This window comes from Rhincodon typus, chromosome 8 (genome assembly GCF_021869965.1).
Source record: "Rhincodon typus isolate 14 chromosome 8, sRhiTyp1.1, whole genome shotgun sequence".
Taxonomy (NCBI): domain Eukaryota; kingdom Metazoa; phylum Chordata; class Chondrichthyes; order Orectolobiformes; family Rhincodontidae; genus Rhincodon; species Rhincodon typus.
The window spans coordinates 23,264,715-23,282,253 of record NC_063339.1 but is presented as its reverse complement, the minus strand read 5'-3'; the positions used below and the strand labels follow the sequence as shown (position 1 = coordinate 23,282,253).

General features: G+C 40.1%; 1 protein-coding gene across 2 annotated transcripts in view; it reads right to left on the bottom strand.

The window, feature by feature from the left end:
- Nucleotides 1-17,539, bottom strand: part of asb2a.1 (ankyrin repeat and SOCS box containing 2a, tandem duplicate 1) — a 40,197-nt gene that overhangs the window by 15,082 nt on the left and 7,576 nt on the right. Inside the window, exons 2-7 of one of the 2 annotated variants that reach the window (XM_048600364.1) lie at nucleotides 16,671-16,926; nucleotides 14,966-15,055; nucleotides 13,761-13,927; nucleotides 6,198-6,353; nucleotides 5,236-5,481; nucleotides 2,924-3,095 (exon numbers count right to left, since the gene is read on the bottom strand). In XM_048600364.1, the coding sequence (XP_048456321.1) occupies nucleotides 2,924-3,095; nucleotides 5,236-5,481; nucleotides 6,198-6,353; nucleotides 13,761-13,927; nucleotides 14,966-15,055; nucleotides 16,671-16,906 (1,067 nt within the window). In that variant the 5' untranslated portion in view covers nucleotides 16,907-16,926. Of the gene's footprint in view, nucleotides 1-2,923; nucleotides 3,096-5,235; nucleotides 5,482-6,197; nucleotides 6,354-13,760; nucleotides 13,928-14,965; nucleotides 15,056-16,670; nucleotides 17,101-17,539 lie in introns of those variants that run through there. The other variant, XM_020518445.2, reaches the window with a different exon arrangement.

The following is a 17,539-nucleotide window of genomic DNA, read 5'->3' as shown; positions in this document are numbered from 1 at the left end:
CATAACTAAAATAAGCCTCAATTTTGCTGTCAGAAAGGGATAGCCAAGCAAAATTCATGATATTCGTTGGAACTTAGAAGAAAGAGAGGCAACCTTAGGGAGCTTGATGGGGAAGATGCAGATAGGTTGTCACCCTTGTGGGAGAGTCCAGGACCAGAGGGCATAATGTCAGAATAAGGGAACACACATTTAAGACACAGATAAAGAGGAATTTCTTCTCTTAGAGGACTGTGAATCTGTGGAATTCTTCATCCCAGGGCATTGTTGTGGTTGGGTCAATAAGTATTTTCAAGGGTGAGATAGGCAGATTTTTAATCAGTGAGGAAATAAGGGTTATGGGAAAAAGACAGGAACATGGAGTTGAGGATATCAGATCAGCCATTGAATGACAGGGCAGACTCAATGGGCTGAGTGGCCAACTTTTGTTCCTACATCTTATTGTCTGGACTTTAGTCTAGTGCTATATTCTGTGTGAGGTCTGCTGCATTATTTTTTTTTTCCTATCAGGTTCTTGCTCACTAAAGGTCTGATTGACAGGCTGCAGATCTGTTCACAGAATCACAGAATTGTTACAGTGTAGAAGGAGGCCATTTGGCCCATTGTGACTGCATCGACCATTCAAACAAGCGTCATTACCTCGTGCCAGGCTCCTTCTTTTTCCTCATATCTTTTCACACTATCTCTATCCAAAGAATGATCCAATGCCCTCTTGAATGCCGAGTGACAAAACCTGAAAATGCATGGCTGCAGCTGAAGATATCAGATGGGTGTAATGAAATATAGTCTGATCATAGTCAATGGCATTCTGATTGCAGAGGTTTATGGGGAGAAAGGATATGCAAAGTAGTGCCGAAGATCTGATTATGTTCAGACTGGTCCCATAGTAATCAGGGTGGTCACAATGGTATTTAAGGGAACTAGTAATGCCCATGAATGGACGAAGCAGATCTTGAGGGTGGGGTTTACTGTATACCACACAGGGCCTAAAGAAAACATTTATGTTTCTCTTAGCCCACAGGCTGTGCTGTAAAGGAAGTCAGATCATGGGTTCAACCTTCCTTCTCTCACGTCTTTTCAGCTGCCTTGCTTCCATAGCCTGGGAAGCTTCGCCACCACATGTGAAAAAATGAATTGGCTTAATATGATGACAGCAGCCTTACTATAATATTGAAATGATGAAGGGACTTCTCGTAAGCCAATTAGCTGCCTTCTCCTTGTTTCTCCTCTGTTAAAACCAGATGTGGTCAGGTTTGACATCAGTTTAATTCCTGTTCCAGAACTTCTGAGCTTTAATTTCTGACTAATGGACAGCCCACCATTTTTGGGCGATGAAACTCTCCTCTATGGGTTCAGGATCAAAAGTATTGTGAATGTGCAGCAAGCCTATCAGCATTTATTTCCAAACTCCAGCATTTTCCATTATTTTTCTTTGTATCCCTACACTTCTCTTCTAATGAATCAATTAAGGAACACGGTTTCTGTGGCTGATGCTCTGCATTTAGAACAAATATAGTGACAGGAAGAGGGGAAATGTGAAGCAGTTTATTCTAGATTTATACAATTTAATTTATTGATGATGATAAACCATAGGAAACACTTTTAACTGACATTAGTCAGAAGAGTCAACATAAATTGTACCAGAATTGTATAGTCATATATATATTTATATATATATATGTATACTTATATACAAATATTTATATTTGTACAGTTATATATAATTGCCTAACTTTTGAATAATTGATTCCTCCAAAATCTCATTGAAATTATACATAAGTAATAAATATAATTCTAGGACTAAACCATTGACTGGAAGATAGATTTCTCTGCTCATATACCTCTCAAAGATCTGATAAAAATCCAGAGATAGTATGAACTGCCGATGCTGGAGTCAGAGATAACAGTCAGTGTGGAGCTGGAGGAACACATCCGAAACATCAGCTTTCCTGCTCCTCTGACGCTGCATGGCCTGCTGTGTTCCTCCAGCTCCAAACTGTGTTATCTCTGATAAAAATCCAGTTTGTTTATGTGATGTGTGCTTCTTGTTTAGTTGAGAAAGCTGTACTGGATAGATTTCATTTGTGAGCACAAATTCAAACATGTTACTTTATTTAATTAAAAAAGCATGGAGAAACATTACTTTCATTGCCAGTGATTCCAAGCAATTTAAGTAGGGGTAGCACTTCCTTATGATTTTGTCTAGTCTATGGCTTGAGAACAATGCGTCCAACATAAACACCAGGCTCCACAAGCCATGAGTTCTAGTGGCTTACTTCCCAGCTCCTCTTCACTCATTGTCACTTCTAGCTCAGCTTGTTATAGCTAGATAAAGAAGTTAGGTGAGGACTTGTCAGTTTTGGATTAGCACCAAGAAGATTTCATGGTAGTGTACAAGCTATCTACAACTTATATGGTTATAAGTGCAGCCAATAGTACATAATGTATGCAGCAGCATGCATAAGTGTTTAATGTTGGTTATCACCTGGTGGTCATCATTTGAAAAAACCTGGAAAAATAATAGTCATGGACATTTCTAACCCTGATTTATGAATCCTATTATCAATGCATAAAATCTTTATGGAAGTTTAGCTGGAACCATCAAGTTGTCATAATGATGTAATATATTCTATAAATGAATTCTATAAATGCTTCTCTTTTTTAAGTCAGCAGCTCTCAATGGGTAAATACAGCATTTTGAAGTACTTAAGTGGATGATTCAAATTTTTAGTTACTACTGGCGAATATATTTAGAAATCTATGCAGTCTCTAAAGCAGATCCATGTTAAGGAACTCAATCAGGGAGCTCTCAGCTGTGATTTTCTTTGAATACCAAGGTTGAAAATAAAGCTCAGAGACTGAACCCTAGCCCATTGAAATGTGCACAATATTTTAAACGCAGGAAGTTTCGTGCCTTACAACTTACGCCATATTGCCCCTTGCAGCAGCAATGTGAAGGGGCAGCCAACCGTCCTTACTTCCTTTGTTTGCATCAGCATTTTGTGAAAGAAGAAAAGCCACAACGTCTTCATGCTCATTCTTGCTGGCTTCATACAATGCTGAGGCACTATCATTGGCCTGTGTATTGATATTTGCACCTAAGAATTATAATGAACAGCAAACCATAACATACAGCTATTATCAGAAAGATAAGAGCAATTTTATTCAACTGATAAGATAATTTGTCAAATAACTTGCTAAACATATGTGCACTTGGAAAACATAAATGTTAGCTGTTTGTTAAAATGCTTAATTTATTTTACAATTTTTCTTCTGTTCTTTTGATGTTCAGGACAATATTAAGCAAAGGCTATTTCAAAATACCCATTTTCTAGAACTATAAACACTCACTCCTTTAGAGTAGTCACTTCTTTAACAAGGTGATTGAGTCATAATTAATAAATTCAAATTAAATTGCTAAAGTCATTGGGACCTAAATGCTTCTTTAAGGTTGCATAATGTATATCATTGCATCCTAGGCCAACTCCACCTTGTACACCATAATTAAATGCACAGTGATAGTAACATAAATTCATCTGCATGCCAGTGTGACAATAAGTTTAGCACACTGCATCCGCAGGCAAAACACATCTATGAAAGTTGGTGTATTAAAAGAAAAGAAGCAATCATTGATTGCTGGTTGCATAACTTGGAGCAGCATAAGCAGGGTGTGAAAATCCATAAAGTCAGTTGTCTCAAAGATTCGTCCAAAGCTGGGACGTAAAAGGCAGAAATCATTTTCTTTAAATATCACTGACATTGCTGGAAAACAATTCCCATATATCACAGGAATGCTGGACAGGAGGGAGGCAAATTTCAGGTGCAGCTTTTGAAAGGATTTGGCATTGAGCAAGTAATGAACCCTTCGAATGGAGTGGCATTGATGGCTCATCAGAAACTTGGTGACCACTTTGAGCAATGCTTTCAATTGGAGGTAAAGGATCCAAAGACATAAGAAAAAGAGCATGAAATGTCAATGAAGTTGACTCTCAAACATTCATAGATAGGAGGTAGCAAAGGAGAGACCAACTGCTGGATAGACATTAGAGGAAAACTTAGGAGATTGCAATGTATGGTGAGGTGGCCTTACAGGGAAAAGTTCAATGACGAAGCTGTCATAAAACTTGTGTTAAACATGTGTACGCAGACAGTCTGCATAAGAGCTCTGGGGCAGCTTTTAAAAACAGCTCTGCCAATGTTCTACAGCAGCTGACTGAAGCAGACAAAACTTATATTTTGCTTTTCAATAATCTGGATGCACTGTTTTGCAATACTTTTGACTTCATTTTGTGCAGAACTAGGACTGGACCTCGACACAGAGGACAACAGCACATGTTGCCAAGCTAGAATTTCACTGTTTCACCCATTCAAGCCCTCATTGAAGAAACTAACAGCAGAGGAGACTGAGTGTTATCTAAATAGACCTGACAAGGCGGTTTGGATGGTGCAGCCAGAAAATGGTGACACGGGAAGGGGTCAGGTTGAAGAGTGTCCACCTGCAGATTATCTTGCTGGACGTAGGGTGGAAGCAGTAAGGTCGACCCACTTAGCCAATGTGAATATATAAGTGCCCAAGTGGATATGTGAGTGTCTATACATGTTTGTGATAGTCCCTCAGAACGAGGATGACACGTGCTACTGGCAAGAACCTGCATGTGTTGTGTCCTAAGCTAAGTAGGCTGTTACCCTGCAGCTTCCTTACAGTTCTGGCAGACCAAGAAACTAGCTTCTCTTACAGCCTATCATAGGCAGATCAGAATGTACTACAGATTGTTAACTAACCTGTTCAGCCACATTATGACATGCATTCTGAGGCCATCAAGTCCTGACGTAGGACTTGAGCCCAGAATGGCCGGCCCAAAGGTAGGGATGTTACCACGGTGCACGAGACCTCTTATATGAGTAGATTAGGGATGCTGAATAGATTTTCCTGGCAGGCAGTTAGGCTTTCATCCTGTACCAAAGACTGGCAGATGACTGGAATCTGCTTCCCACACCCTTTCAGGCAGTGTATTCCAGATCATAACAAATCATTTCACAAGGACATTCTTATCATGAATTGGGTTCTTTTGCAAAGGATCTTAAATCTGTGTCCATTTGGTAACCAGCACTTTATACCACTAAAAAAGGATTCTCCTTATTTACTTCGTCAAAGCTGCTCATAAGTCAGTGCCTTTCACACAACAAGTTAATGGCTAACTTCTTAATAACTTCCCATCAAGAAACAACCCTACTTACCATACTTTGTGAGAAAACGCAAAGATTCCAGTTGTCCACTTTGTGCTGCAACAAATAATGGAGTGATTCCATAAATATTTGATGCCTCAATCTTGGCACCAGCCATGAACAGAGCTTCAATGATGTCCAGATCACTTCGTACTGCAGCCTCATGAAGAGCAGTCCACCCACGGTTGCAGCGGTGATTCACATCAGCATTATATTGTATCAGAAGTTTAACAGCTTCCACATTTTTACGTTCACAGGCTGTTAACAGAAATAACTTGAAATGTAAAGCACATGTTTAGGATATCAGGAATTTCTTGTTTAGTGCTTCAGAATCAGATTGTATTGTTGTGGAACAATTCTGGTAATCTGCTCCAGTTGTACACATTGTAAAATTATACACTGCAAGATGATTTTAGGATCAGAAATTGTGAAATTAAAATACACGGTTTTGTTATATATATTCTCAGCACAATACATATAATTATTAAGCTTTTACCGTCCTAACAGATATAATTTTTAAAATTATTTCATGAAATTGTGGCATCAATGTCTGGACCAGCATTTATTGCTCATCTCCAACCTAACTGAGTAATTTGTTATTTCAGCAGAAAGTTAAGAGTCAAACATATTCCTGTGGATCTGGAGTCACATGTAGGGCAGACCAGGCAGAACAACAGATTTTGTTCCATAAAAGGACATTAGTTAATCAGATGGGTATTTATGTCAATCAACAACAGTTACATCATCATCATGAGACTACATGTTAATTCCAGATTTTTATTGATTTTAAAGTTCACAATCTGCTGCAGTGGGATTAAACAAATGCTCCAGAACTTTATCTGCAACTCTGGGTTATTAGTCCAGTGATATGACATTACACCACTGCCTTCCCAAATTCAGAGCAGGAATGTATTAGATTTGGCACATTCATTTAACTAAGATCAAGCAGTTACACTTTTTCAGTTTTGTTTTACCTTTGTAGAGTGCAGTTTCTTTTGCCTTACTAGTGATGTCACATTCTGCTCCTGCTTCCAGTAAATATTTCATGCACTCCAAATGCTCTTTGCATGTTGCTAAGTATAAAGGAGTTTCCTCCGCTAGTGTCCGATAGTCCACAGTTCCAGGATAAGCTATTAAAAAAAAAAGAAATATTTCAACTCAAATTTCAGAAACAGCAATATAATTTTCTTCTTGGTCATTGTATGGCTGAGTGTTGACTTCAGTCATTTCAGACATTCCTTCTATTCCATGCTTTCATACTTATTTCTTCCATTCTTACACTGTTTTATTTATTTTCCCTTCTATTTTACAGCCATGTCTGGCTCATTCCTCTGCCTTTCCAATTACTTGCTCGGAGCACTTGACCATTTATTGAGATGACAATTTTTAATAGTATAAGTCATCCTAGCTTCACTGTTCCTAGCAAAATCTGTTTGGTTTTCAACCTCATTAACTGTTAGCTTTCATCTTGCTACTGCCTAGTGAAAATTGTTGAGGGAGCTCCCCTTGGTTTGACTCCCCTGGTTGGTCCCAACAAAAGTTTGAATTCTTTTTAGAATGAGGCTTTACCTCTAACCAACTTAAATATAGTTAATTAATTTAGTGTAGGGAATAAGAAGTCACTAGGTTTTATTTGGTTAAAGAAAGAAACTATTTATTACCTGCTAAGGGTATAGTGACCAATACGAAGGAAAATAATAGAATATAGAGTCCTTTGGCTGTCTGTGAGGCACTCAGTTTAAACCTGAGATTGAGGCTGGTTAGCTGATTTCTTGGATGCAGCTAGCACTAGCGAATGTCACAGTTGTTGTAAAGTTCTTGGTTTCCTGATGCTTCTCCTCTGACATAGCTTTCATGGGAACCAGGCAGTTTCTTTTCCAGAGAATGAGAAGTGGAGGCAACAGCTTCACTTTCAGTAATCTCTCAAAGGTTTTGGGAACTCCCCTTGAAATACTGGTTCTAGTGTTTACATTCAAGAGGCTATTTTTGGTGGGTCTGTGTGTGATATAGCGTCAACATCCAGTACTTTGGACTTGCTAATGTTTTCCTGAGACTGTGACAGGTTTGAATGGTTGTCTGGATTAGAGGAGATCTCTCTTTTCACTCACTCCCTCACTAAAGGCAATTTTAGCACTTCTGCATTTTTAAGCCTTGTCTCAATCAAATTTGCCCTAGTCTAAAAGTTGGCAGTTTTAAAAATCCTACCATCAAAACTAATGGGTATAACCTCATGACAATCTCTAAGCAGTGTTTTACCCTCTCCTTGTCCTGAATTTTTGTTTTGTAACATAAAGAGCTTCCCCAATCTAATAACTTCTGAAGGCTGAAAAATTAACCTTTTGGAACAAGAGCTGTCCATTCAGCCTGTCCCATCACTCAATTAAATTACAGTTGCTCTGTATCTTAACTTTATCTACTTTACTTGCCTCACAAAATACATTCTACCGAATGTTGATTAACAACCCATGCATTCCAATATTCATTATTTCTATTTTTTAGAAGTTTTTAATTGGTGTAGGACAAAGTTTAATGGTATGAGACAGCTACCTGGACTGGAAAGTTTGAGTTATATGGCGAGGCTGGGTAGGCTGGGACTTATTTCCCTTGGGCATAGGAGACTGAGGGGTCACCTTATAGAGGTCTATAAAATCATGAGAGGCAAAGATAAGTTAGATAGACAACAGATTTTCCCCATGGTAGGGGAGTCTAAACCTAGAGGGCACAGGTTTAAGGTGAGGGATGAGAGATACAAAAGGATCCAGAGGAGCAATTTTTTCACACAGAGGATGGTGCATGTCTGAAACGGGTTGCCAGGTGGATGCTCGTATAGTTATAATGTTTAAAAGATACTTTGATAAGTACCTGAATAAGAAACATTTGGAGGGATATGGGCCAAGCACAGGCAGGTAGGACTAGCTTAGTTTGACATTATGATCGGCATGCACTGGTTGGGCCAAATGGTCTGTTTCTATTACTACTATGACTCTATTCCAGATTTTCACAATGTGTGTCTTTTCATTTTCCATTTATAATTTTATTCCTTCATGTTTCCATTGGTTCGTTTACTTAAAAGAGGACAGCTATGTTGCTCTTTTGACCTCATGTAGCTCTTAAAGTTAGAGTCAACATCTGCTCACATTTTTTTGTTTGATAACAACTTCTCGATGGGAATAGTTTCTGATATTCCCGGGGGGCATTTTTTTTGAGGGGGTGGGGAGTTTGGGAAGGTTACAAATCATATTTTCTCTGCCAATATAGAGGCAATTCCATCAGTTACAGACATTATTTATTTGTAGGCTCATTTAAATGTATTTGGCAGCCTTCTTAGAAAGCTAAGAATAATAATTAGTAACATCCTGGGAAGCAGAATGTTGGATGTAAATGTATCATTCCACCAAAATAGCCTAGCTTACTTAGCAAACAAAACTTCATGATGTTTGTACCTACTTTTCCAGTATTTCATAAACTAATCTCTTTCTCATTACAACAGGCCTCATCTCATCGTCAACACTGCTCAAGGTCCAATGAAAAGACTTTATCATTATTATTTTTAAAATGAACTCATGTATACTGTATAAAATACATAAATAGTTATAACCAAAATCAGATCATTCCACAACACAATAGTATCAGTTTGGCACTCTTACATGAACCATTAAAATACATACGAGCTGGAACAAATTAGGGACATTGAGTGTTTACATTGGACATTGATACTGCATATCCATAATCTATGTTTCTTTCACATTCTTTCATTCCTGTCTATACCAAATATTATGACGCTAGTATCATCAGTTTTTTGTAGTTAGCCTACTGAGTTATTTTCTACTTTCGGCAATCACTAACATTCTGCAGAAATATTTTTCCAAATGCAATGCAAGGAAAATTTCTGTTCAAACACATTTCAGTGTTATAAACTAAATGATAAGTATTTTTGAACAGAGTCCAAATCCTTTGTGAGTGCTTTACTTCAGTTAACTACACTCTATAAAAACCAGACCCCACTGATTGGTAGCTCCTCATATTTACACCCATGAACCTTTAATTAATGTATCCACCATCTGTTCCCTTGTTCCTTTAAATCTCAGTCATCCTTTTAGACCATATTATTTGATAAGAATCCCTTTTTATTCTTTTAAAATCAATCTTAAGACTCCTTAAGGCTCCAAGTGTCCTTTTTTCAGTATGTCTAACAGTTTCTTAGAGCTTGCTCCTTTATTTGTAAAACAATCAGATAGCTATTACTATCCACCTATTTCAATTTGGAGATGTCTCACTTCTCCAGCTTCTGTTTTAGAACTGTAATATCAATCCTCAATCTTTTTCTATTTGCATATATTTTGAATACACACTATCCCATAGAGATTTCTTCTTGATGTAGTATTCAATGGGTATTGCTGCTGAATGCCTTTTAAGAATTTCTTTCAATATTTTCACTACGAAAAGCACCTTACCTACCAACTAACCAAGACTGAGAGTTTCTGCCACTAAGGTACTTTATATTAGTCTCTTGATCATTGGGCAACATTTACCTCCCTTTCCCACAAGAAAAGTTATAAACTCTCCTGCACTTGAGAACCCATGATAGAGATTTATATAAGAAGCACCATCAAAACTATAAGTTCCATGTTACAGGCATCTCCCAATGATGGAAATTTCAAACCACAATGCTCCACTTTTAATTTTTTTTACTTGTTCAAATAACATCTTCCACCTTGGGTTTTTACACAGTTATACTGAAGTCTAATATTTCATAGATAGCACCTGACTTTTTTTGGGGTGCCAAGACAATTCAGCTGTTCAATTAGACTTTGCAATTCCTCCCTTTCAGTTTTGGAAAATGCAGCATCTTTTTGTGAGGCCCTATTTTGACTAATAACAATGGGGCTAACATTTTCCAAGTAAGATTGCTGATGCAAAATGATGCTTGATCCATTCTGCCCAATATCCAATCCAATGTACTTAAAAGCCCCGAAGTCTGATTTCTAACTTTGAATTCTGCTTTAAGTCCACTATGCTAACATCTTCAAAGTCACTGCTCCCAGCCCCCAAAAGTAATCTACGTGCATCAAAAAGATGTCTTAATGATGCTCCTCAAGATGCCAGTAAAACATGGCAGGGTGTGTTTTTAACTGAAGACAGCATAATTTTAAATAAACAGATCTTACTGAGAAATACCAAGCTTTAAAGGCATAATTTAAGCAAAATACAAATTTATTTATCTTCCAAAATGACCACATTGCATTTGGTGCTTCTTTTGGAGGATGAAGGAGTATTTCCCCGTTGAGGTGACCTCCTCGTACAAATGCAGCTTTACTATCAATTGATCTACACCCACAAGCATTTGTTGCTGACAAAGCCGAGAAAATTTCAAAATTGTTTTTTGTTCCGTCAGTGCATCTACTCTGATATCTTCGTCTCCCAGGTTTTCATCAGTATCTTGTGCCACCAACCTTGCTTTAGACTGATAAATCCTATCAGGAAAATATTTTCTGTGCATATCCACCTATGTGATAGGGCTGGTTGCCCCCTATCTAGCATCTCTGTGTATACATCTCAAATTCTCTCCAGCTTTGAAATTCTCTTTATTTGACATTTTTTACTAACTTGTCATCTAGTTTGTTTGTGGCCAGTAAGATTATCAATTACACGAATTTCTGCTCCTGGTGGTATTTTGACCTTGTTAAATTACACCCTCTACCTTGTATTCTGTCTCTTTTCAGACTGCCACTGTTTGATCTTCCCTTCCTGTTAATATGTTTTTTTCAATGGTTTGTGATCTCTTACTAGGGGGATGTTGGCTCCCAGACCCCTATTTGAGCTGACACTGTATTTTCTTTCCTTCCAACTTTGTACTTTATGTTCCTAACCCATGGGCCTAGACTATCTCATCTATTATGGCATGGTTGCTTTAACAGACCTCATTACTAAATGAGCTTTCTGCTGCCATATTCATGTTATTACTTCTAGATTTGCCAATATCTCTAAATTCATCATCAGCGCACTCCTCCCCATTATTGGTGAGAAATTTTGCCGATGGTCTAAGTCCAGTCCTCATGCATTTTTCCATGAACTTTACCGCAAATATGTTCTTATCTTTACTATGTATTGTTGTTGACTGACAAAATCTGGTTGCCAACTCTACAAAATATAAAATTATTCTTTTTTCTCTATCCCATATCTTTCAATCCATAGCCACGACCGCATTGAAATCTCTTGCTAAGGGCAGACTTACTGTAAGCTGTGTCCTTTGGTACTTCTTACAAATCTGACATCTATCATTTATCTCCACTATGAGTTAATCTTACTGGCCACAAACAAACAAGTTGGTAAAAAATGTCAAACAAAGGTTTATTCACCTTTTATCCCTACGTCCTTTACTAAAGATTTTGAGGATGGATGGATGGATGGGCAAATTGTTATCAATTTTAACACAATTTACATTTTGTCTTCTAAGTTTCTGTCCCTAATGTTAATCATAAGACCATTGGAATAGGAGTAGGCCATTTGGCCCCTCAAGCCTGCTCCACCATTCGATTGGATCACAGCTGATCAGACATTTCTCATGTTTGCCCTCCTGAGTTTTCCCCTACTAATCAAAATCTATCTGTCTCAGTCTTAAATATACAAAAGGACTCGGCCTCCACAGCTTGCTGTGCCAAGGAGTTCCAAACACTCACAACTCTCTAGGAGAAGAAATTCCTCCTCATCTCAGTCTTAAAATGGCAGCCCCTTTATTCTGAGACTATGCCCTCTGGTGCTAAACTCTCCCATGAGAGGAAACATCCTCTCAGCATTTGCACTGTCAAGCCTATATGTTTCAATGAAATCAGCTCTCAATCTTCTAAACTCCAGTCAGTGGAGTCCCAACCTGTTTATCCTTTGCTCATAAGACAATCGCTCCATACCAAGTATCATCATAATGAACCTTATTTGAATTGCCTCCAATGAAATGACATCTTTCCTTAAATAATAGGAACAAAATTATTCACAGTACTCCAAATGTGGTCTCACTAGAACTTTATATAGCTGCAGTAAGAATTCCCTACTCTTGTACTCCAACCTCCTTGAAATAAGGACCAATATTCCATTAGCCTGCCTGACCACCTCAGTCTCTTTGTGTTGCAGCTTTCTGTAGATTTCCTCCATTTAAATAAGACTCTGTTCTTTTGTTCTCCTTTCCGAAATAAATAACTTCACTCACATTCCATTTGCCAACTTTTTGCCCACTTACTTAACCTATCAACATCTCTTTGTAAACTGTTTGTATGCCTCTCACAACCTGCTTTTTCATCTGTTTTTGTGTTGACTGCAAACTTAGATACAATACATTCACTTCATTCTTCCAAGTCATTAATATATTTTGGAAACAGTTGTGGTCCCAGCACAGAACCCCACTGGTTATATGTTGCTAACCTGAAAAAGAACCCCTTATCCCTACGCACTATTTCTAGCTCATCAGTGAATCCTCCATCCCAATATACTACCTCCAGCATCTTGGGCTCTCTCATCTTACTCTTAACCTTTTGTTAGATGCCTTGTCGAACACGGTCTGGAAGTCCAGTTACAACACATCTACTGTTTCCCCTCTAACCACTCTGGTTGAGATGTCCTCAAAAAATTCTAAAAAATTTGTCAGACACGATATCCCTTTCATGAAGCCATGCTAACTCGACTTGATTAGATTAGATTTTCCAAACATTCTGCTATTACTTCCTTAATAATTGATTCCAATACTTTTCCAACAATGGGTGTTAGGCTAATCGGCCTATAGTTACTGCTATTGATAGGTCTGACTCACCGAAAAGTTTGATCAATTAATCAATCAATCAATTTATTCAACTAATATGTCTACAGCAAAGAAAAGGGCCCTTCAGCCCATCAAGTCTGTGCCAGTCAAAAACTGTCTAGCTACTCTAGCACTTGGCCCAAACCTTTGTATGCCTTGGCATTGCAGGTCTAAATACTTTTTAAATGTAATGAGGGGTTGTCCCTCTATCACCCTTAAAGACAGTGAGTTCCAGATGCCCACCACCTTCTGGGTGAAAAATATTTTCCTCAGATCCCCTCCAAAAATTCTGTCCCTTACCTTAAATCTGTGTCCCAGTAATTGATCCCTCCACTATGGGGAAATGTTCCTTCCTGTCTACCCTATCTCTGCCTCTCATACATCTCAATCATGTCACTCCTCAGTCTCCTCTAAGGAAAACAACCCCAGCCTATCCAACCCCTTTTCAGAACAAAAGCTCTTCTGCCCAGGCGACATCCTGATAAATCTCTTCAGCAGCCTCTCCGGGGGCAATCATGTTCTCCCCGTCTGCACGATACAAGGCCTATATCTTTTGGAAATCTTGAGAAAACGTAATATCCTGGAAAGTGCACCAGTGCATTAGTGCTGTTCTACAGTTCCTTCACAGTCCATGTCATTTCCCCTAAACTGGGTAGCCCTTCAGTTCACCATAGAACTTTAGAGATACACGACATGCAGTTTAATCTCTTATCATGTACAGTATAAGGCTATCCGATCACTCACTGACCTCGAAGCAACAATTTCACACAGCCGGGTTTGTTATAGAAAGCTGCTTCATGCAGAGGGATCCAGCCGTCCGAGTTTGGCACAGAAAGCACTTTCCCAGCTTTAATCATATTTGACAAGGTTTCTTCATCACCATTCTTTATCGCAACAACGACAGGATCCGGCTCCCTGGATGAAGAGCAGAAAGGATGTAATATCCACTGCAATAGTGCAGCCTTTAAACTTGTTCATCCACCTTAAACAAAAGATGCCAAACAGTTTGGACAGACCTAATCAATCTTGAAATATTGATCCCTCGATAACACCTCCACGCTGAGATAAATAATGCGTGTCCCTTGGGAAGTGGAATAATTGGCTAGAACAGCCCCGATGTATTCCCTCTACGTAATAGCGGGCACGTCTAAAGATCCTTGCGCCGAATAGGTGAGGGGTGCTGCCAGCCCAGCTTTTGCCCTGTTTGAATAATGTCATTCAGGGTCAGGTCATCACTGGGTGTCACAGCAAGTGCCGTGAGCGCAGGGGCACCGCCCCAAAGTAAAAACAAAACCAGGCAAATGTAAAAACATTGGAGACAGTCAGGTTTCGCAGACGCTGGAAGCTCCAGTCAATAAATGTGGAGCTGGAAAAGCACAGCCGCTCAGACAGCATTGCAGGAGCAGGAAAGTCAACGTTTCGGCTTTTCCACCTACACATTTATTGACAAATGCAAAACATTGACTGGAGAAAATAAACGTTACGCGCTCTCACCATCGGGGGCTATACGCTTTAAACCCGAGAATTAGCTCAACCGCCAGTTATCTCTCTCTCTAATTACATTTGAATCGTGGGCTGAAGCTGTAGGGTCCTTCACTTTAACATCATCCTGCAGATTCCTTCTCTCTGTTCTTTATTGTATAATTCAATTGAATGGGAATATTTGGATAAAGATTAATTCAGAAGGCTGCACTGCATACAAATGTCCAAATCACGCGGCAAGTAAATTGTCACATTACAAAAAAAAATGCTGTTAACTGATATGTTTTCATCAACCGGAATAATTTATGATACATTATCCTCCCATCATGTATCTCTCTTAAATTCTCCCAGTTTTTTTTATCAACCTACTTCTTGGGGAGTTTTCACTTCCTTTAGAAAGGACATGCCTCCCCTGTCCCACCGACAGACCCTTTTCAATAATTCCGGGTCTGGATCTGAAGACACACTTACACGACTTGCTTGGGGGGTCGAATCAGCCTCCCGTCGAATCTATTTGTTCTCGGAGGATGGGCGGTCGGAGCAGAATTAGTCACAGGCGACCTAAGAGATCGGCGAGGATGAAACAGTGAAAAATATTCCGCGTAAGAGAAGCCCCTCATTTTTCTCCCCGCAGCTCTTCCAACTCAAAATGTGAGGAGCTGGCACCAATCGATTCGTGCACGTGTTTATTTTTGGCTTCGGAGATGCCGAGGGACTATTTGACCATATAAGACAATAGAGAGCAAGCGGCTCTAACAGGGATTATAAAGGGGACCGCGAGAACCATACAATCTTTGCTGGACTCGGTAAACGTAACTTCACACCCTCACGGTATCAGCTGTGTATTTGTTGACATCTTAGGATGACGTATTGTTTAAATAAAACAACGGCGAGACCAGACCAGACTTTAAAAAAAATCAAATCCGGGCAACTGTTGGAAACTAGTCAATCAGAAAGGCTGACATACGAGGTAGATTAAAGACAACACAGACTGCAGGGGATGGATGGAGGGCAACACATCTTGTATTCCCAGAGGAGGAGTTAATAGGTTGAATGAACCCCTCCGCAAGGGAGTCAGGAGGTTTGTAGATGCCACACAAGATTAGTTCGGATGAAACAAAAGATTAGGTGTAGCTGAAATACCAAGGAATAGGCCCTTTGGCCCCTCTGCCAGTGAACAAAATCAGGGCTGATGTGGTTGTGATCTCAACTCCACCCTTCTTTCGTGCCTCTCCCCTCCCCCATCTCTGTATAACTCTTGATTCCATTCTCTATCAAAAGTTTAACACAGCTTTGATTAAATGCAATGTCCCAGCCTTGAATAGCCGGAGGACACCCCCAGCACACACACACAGTGGGCTGGATTTAACCGCAGGTTTGAAATGTCGCCAAAAGAAGAAACTGCCTATGGGGCTATCCTGCTCAATGCTCTCAATATCCTCTCCCAGACCGGCGATAGCTGTGTTCTGTTAGCTGCCAGCCCATCCTCATCCCCGTTTCCCTTAGGGTTTTAAGCAGTTTCCCGTAAATAACATACTCTGTTGTCTTCCAATAACGTTAAATGGTACTCTATTTCGTCTATGAGCAGATGAACGATGAATTGGACCGGATCAACAGCAAGACCCGTGACAAATACAGAGTTGCTGGAAAAGCTCAGCAGGTCTGGCAGCATCTCAGTTCTGAGGAAGGGTCACCGGACCCGAAACGTTAACTCTGTTTTCTCCTCCACAGATGCTGCCAGACCTGCTGAGCTTTTCCAGCAACTCTGTTTTTGTTCCTGATTTACAGCATCCGCAGTTCTTTTGGTTTTTTTTAGGAAGACCCGTGAGATTGACCAGAAGATATTTGAGTGTTAACAGGTTCTGCCAAGGTTTTTCGCCTGCTACTATTGATTTCACTGGCTATGGTTGCCCAGTTAAATACACACATTCACACACACGTTCAAACACAAAAACAAATCCACTGCCTGCCTGCTTGGGACAACCGTGCCTGCTCCAACATTGCCCCAGGGATATCTGGGCAGAAAGGCATGTCCCTGCTAACATGGCCCTTGGGGCTTCTAGCTGAGCCAAGCGAGTGTTGGATTAACTGGTCTCCTGAGCCTCTTCAGTCAGAGAGCTATGTGTGTGTGTGTGCGGTCAGCCCGAATCGTAGTGCTCTGTACCTGGTCACCCACCTGTTCTTGGGACAGGCTTGAGCGACTGCGGTCTGAACCACACGGCTAGTCACCTGGGCCTGAGCTCGGTTCCTGGGATGAGTCTGGCCCCTCGGACCCTGAGGCTGTACCGAGGCAGATTGCGTCTCAAGGCTTTGTTCGACCGCCATCTGGATGAGTTCCTCCTCACTCAGGCTGCTGTACAAATTGTACTCATCTTGGCCAAACGTGCGACTGGAAGTGACTCCCGTCGCCATCCTCCCGCCGTGTCTGAAGGCTGTGCAGGGAGACATACACAACAAACTTTCAAAAGCTCGCCAAGTTTTCTTGCCGCATTCCTTGCCATTTATGTGCAGTTCTGTGCAAAAAGAAATCTGGGAGGTCCTAGAGAAATCAACGTGATCTAATGTGCCTGGTGGATGCATATTGTGGTTTGCTGAGTATACGATGTACTGAGCTGCCCGCTCTCAGATTTCTTACATCTGTTTAATGTGACCAGTTAGAGATTGCTATTCATGGCCTCCTATTATACTGGTGCTGTATGATCGTGGTGGCTTCACGTTGGTTATGCGCTAATTATATGGAACCCCAAAAGCCTCTGTTTGGTCCTGCTTTAAGGGAAACATGCGCGCGCACACACACCTTCTCCACCTCCTCTCGCCGGAACTGCTAGAATCCGATTATGTTTGCCGAGTTTAACCAGCTGTCACGAATTCATTGCAGCCAGTTTTTGTTTTACATTTCGTTCATGGGATGTGGACATTGCTGACAAGAGCAACATATATGTTGCCCATCTCCTCATTGCCATTGAGAAGTTGGTGGTGTGCCCTTTTGAACCACTGCAATCAAATATGGCGTAGTTACACTCACAATGCAGTGAGGGAGGGAGT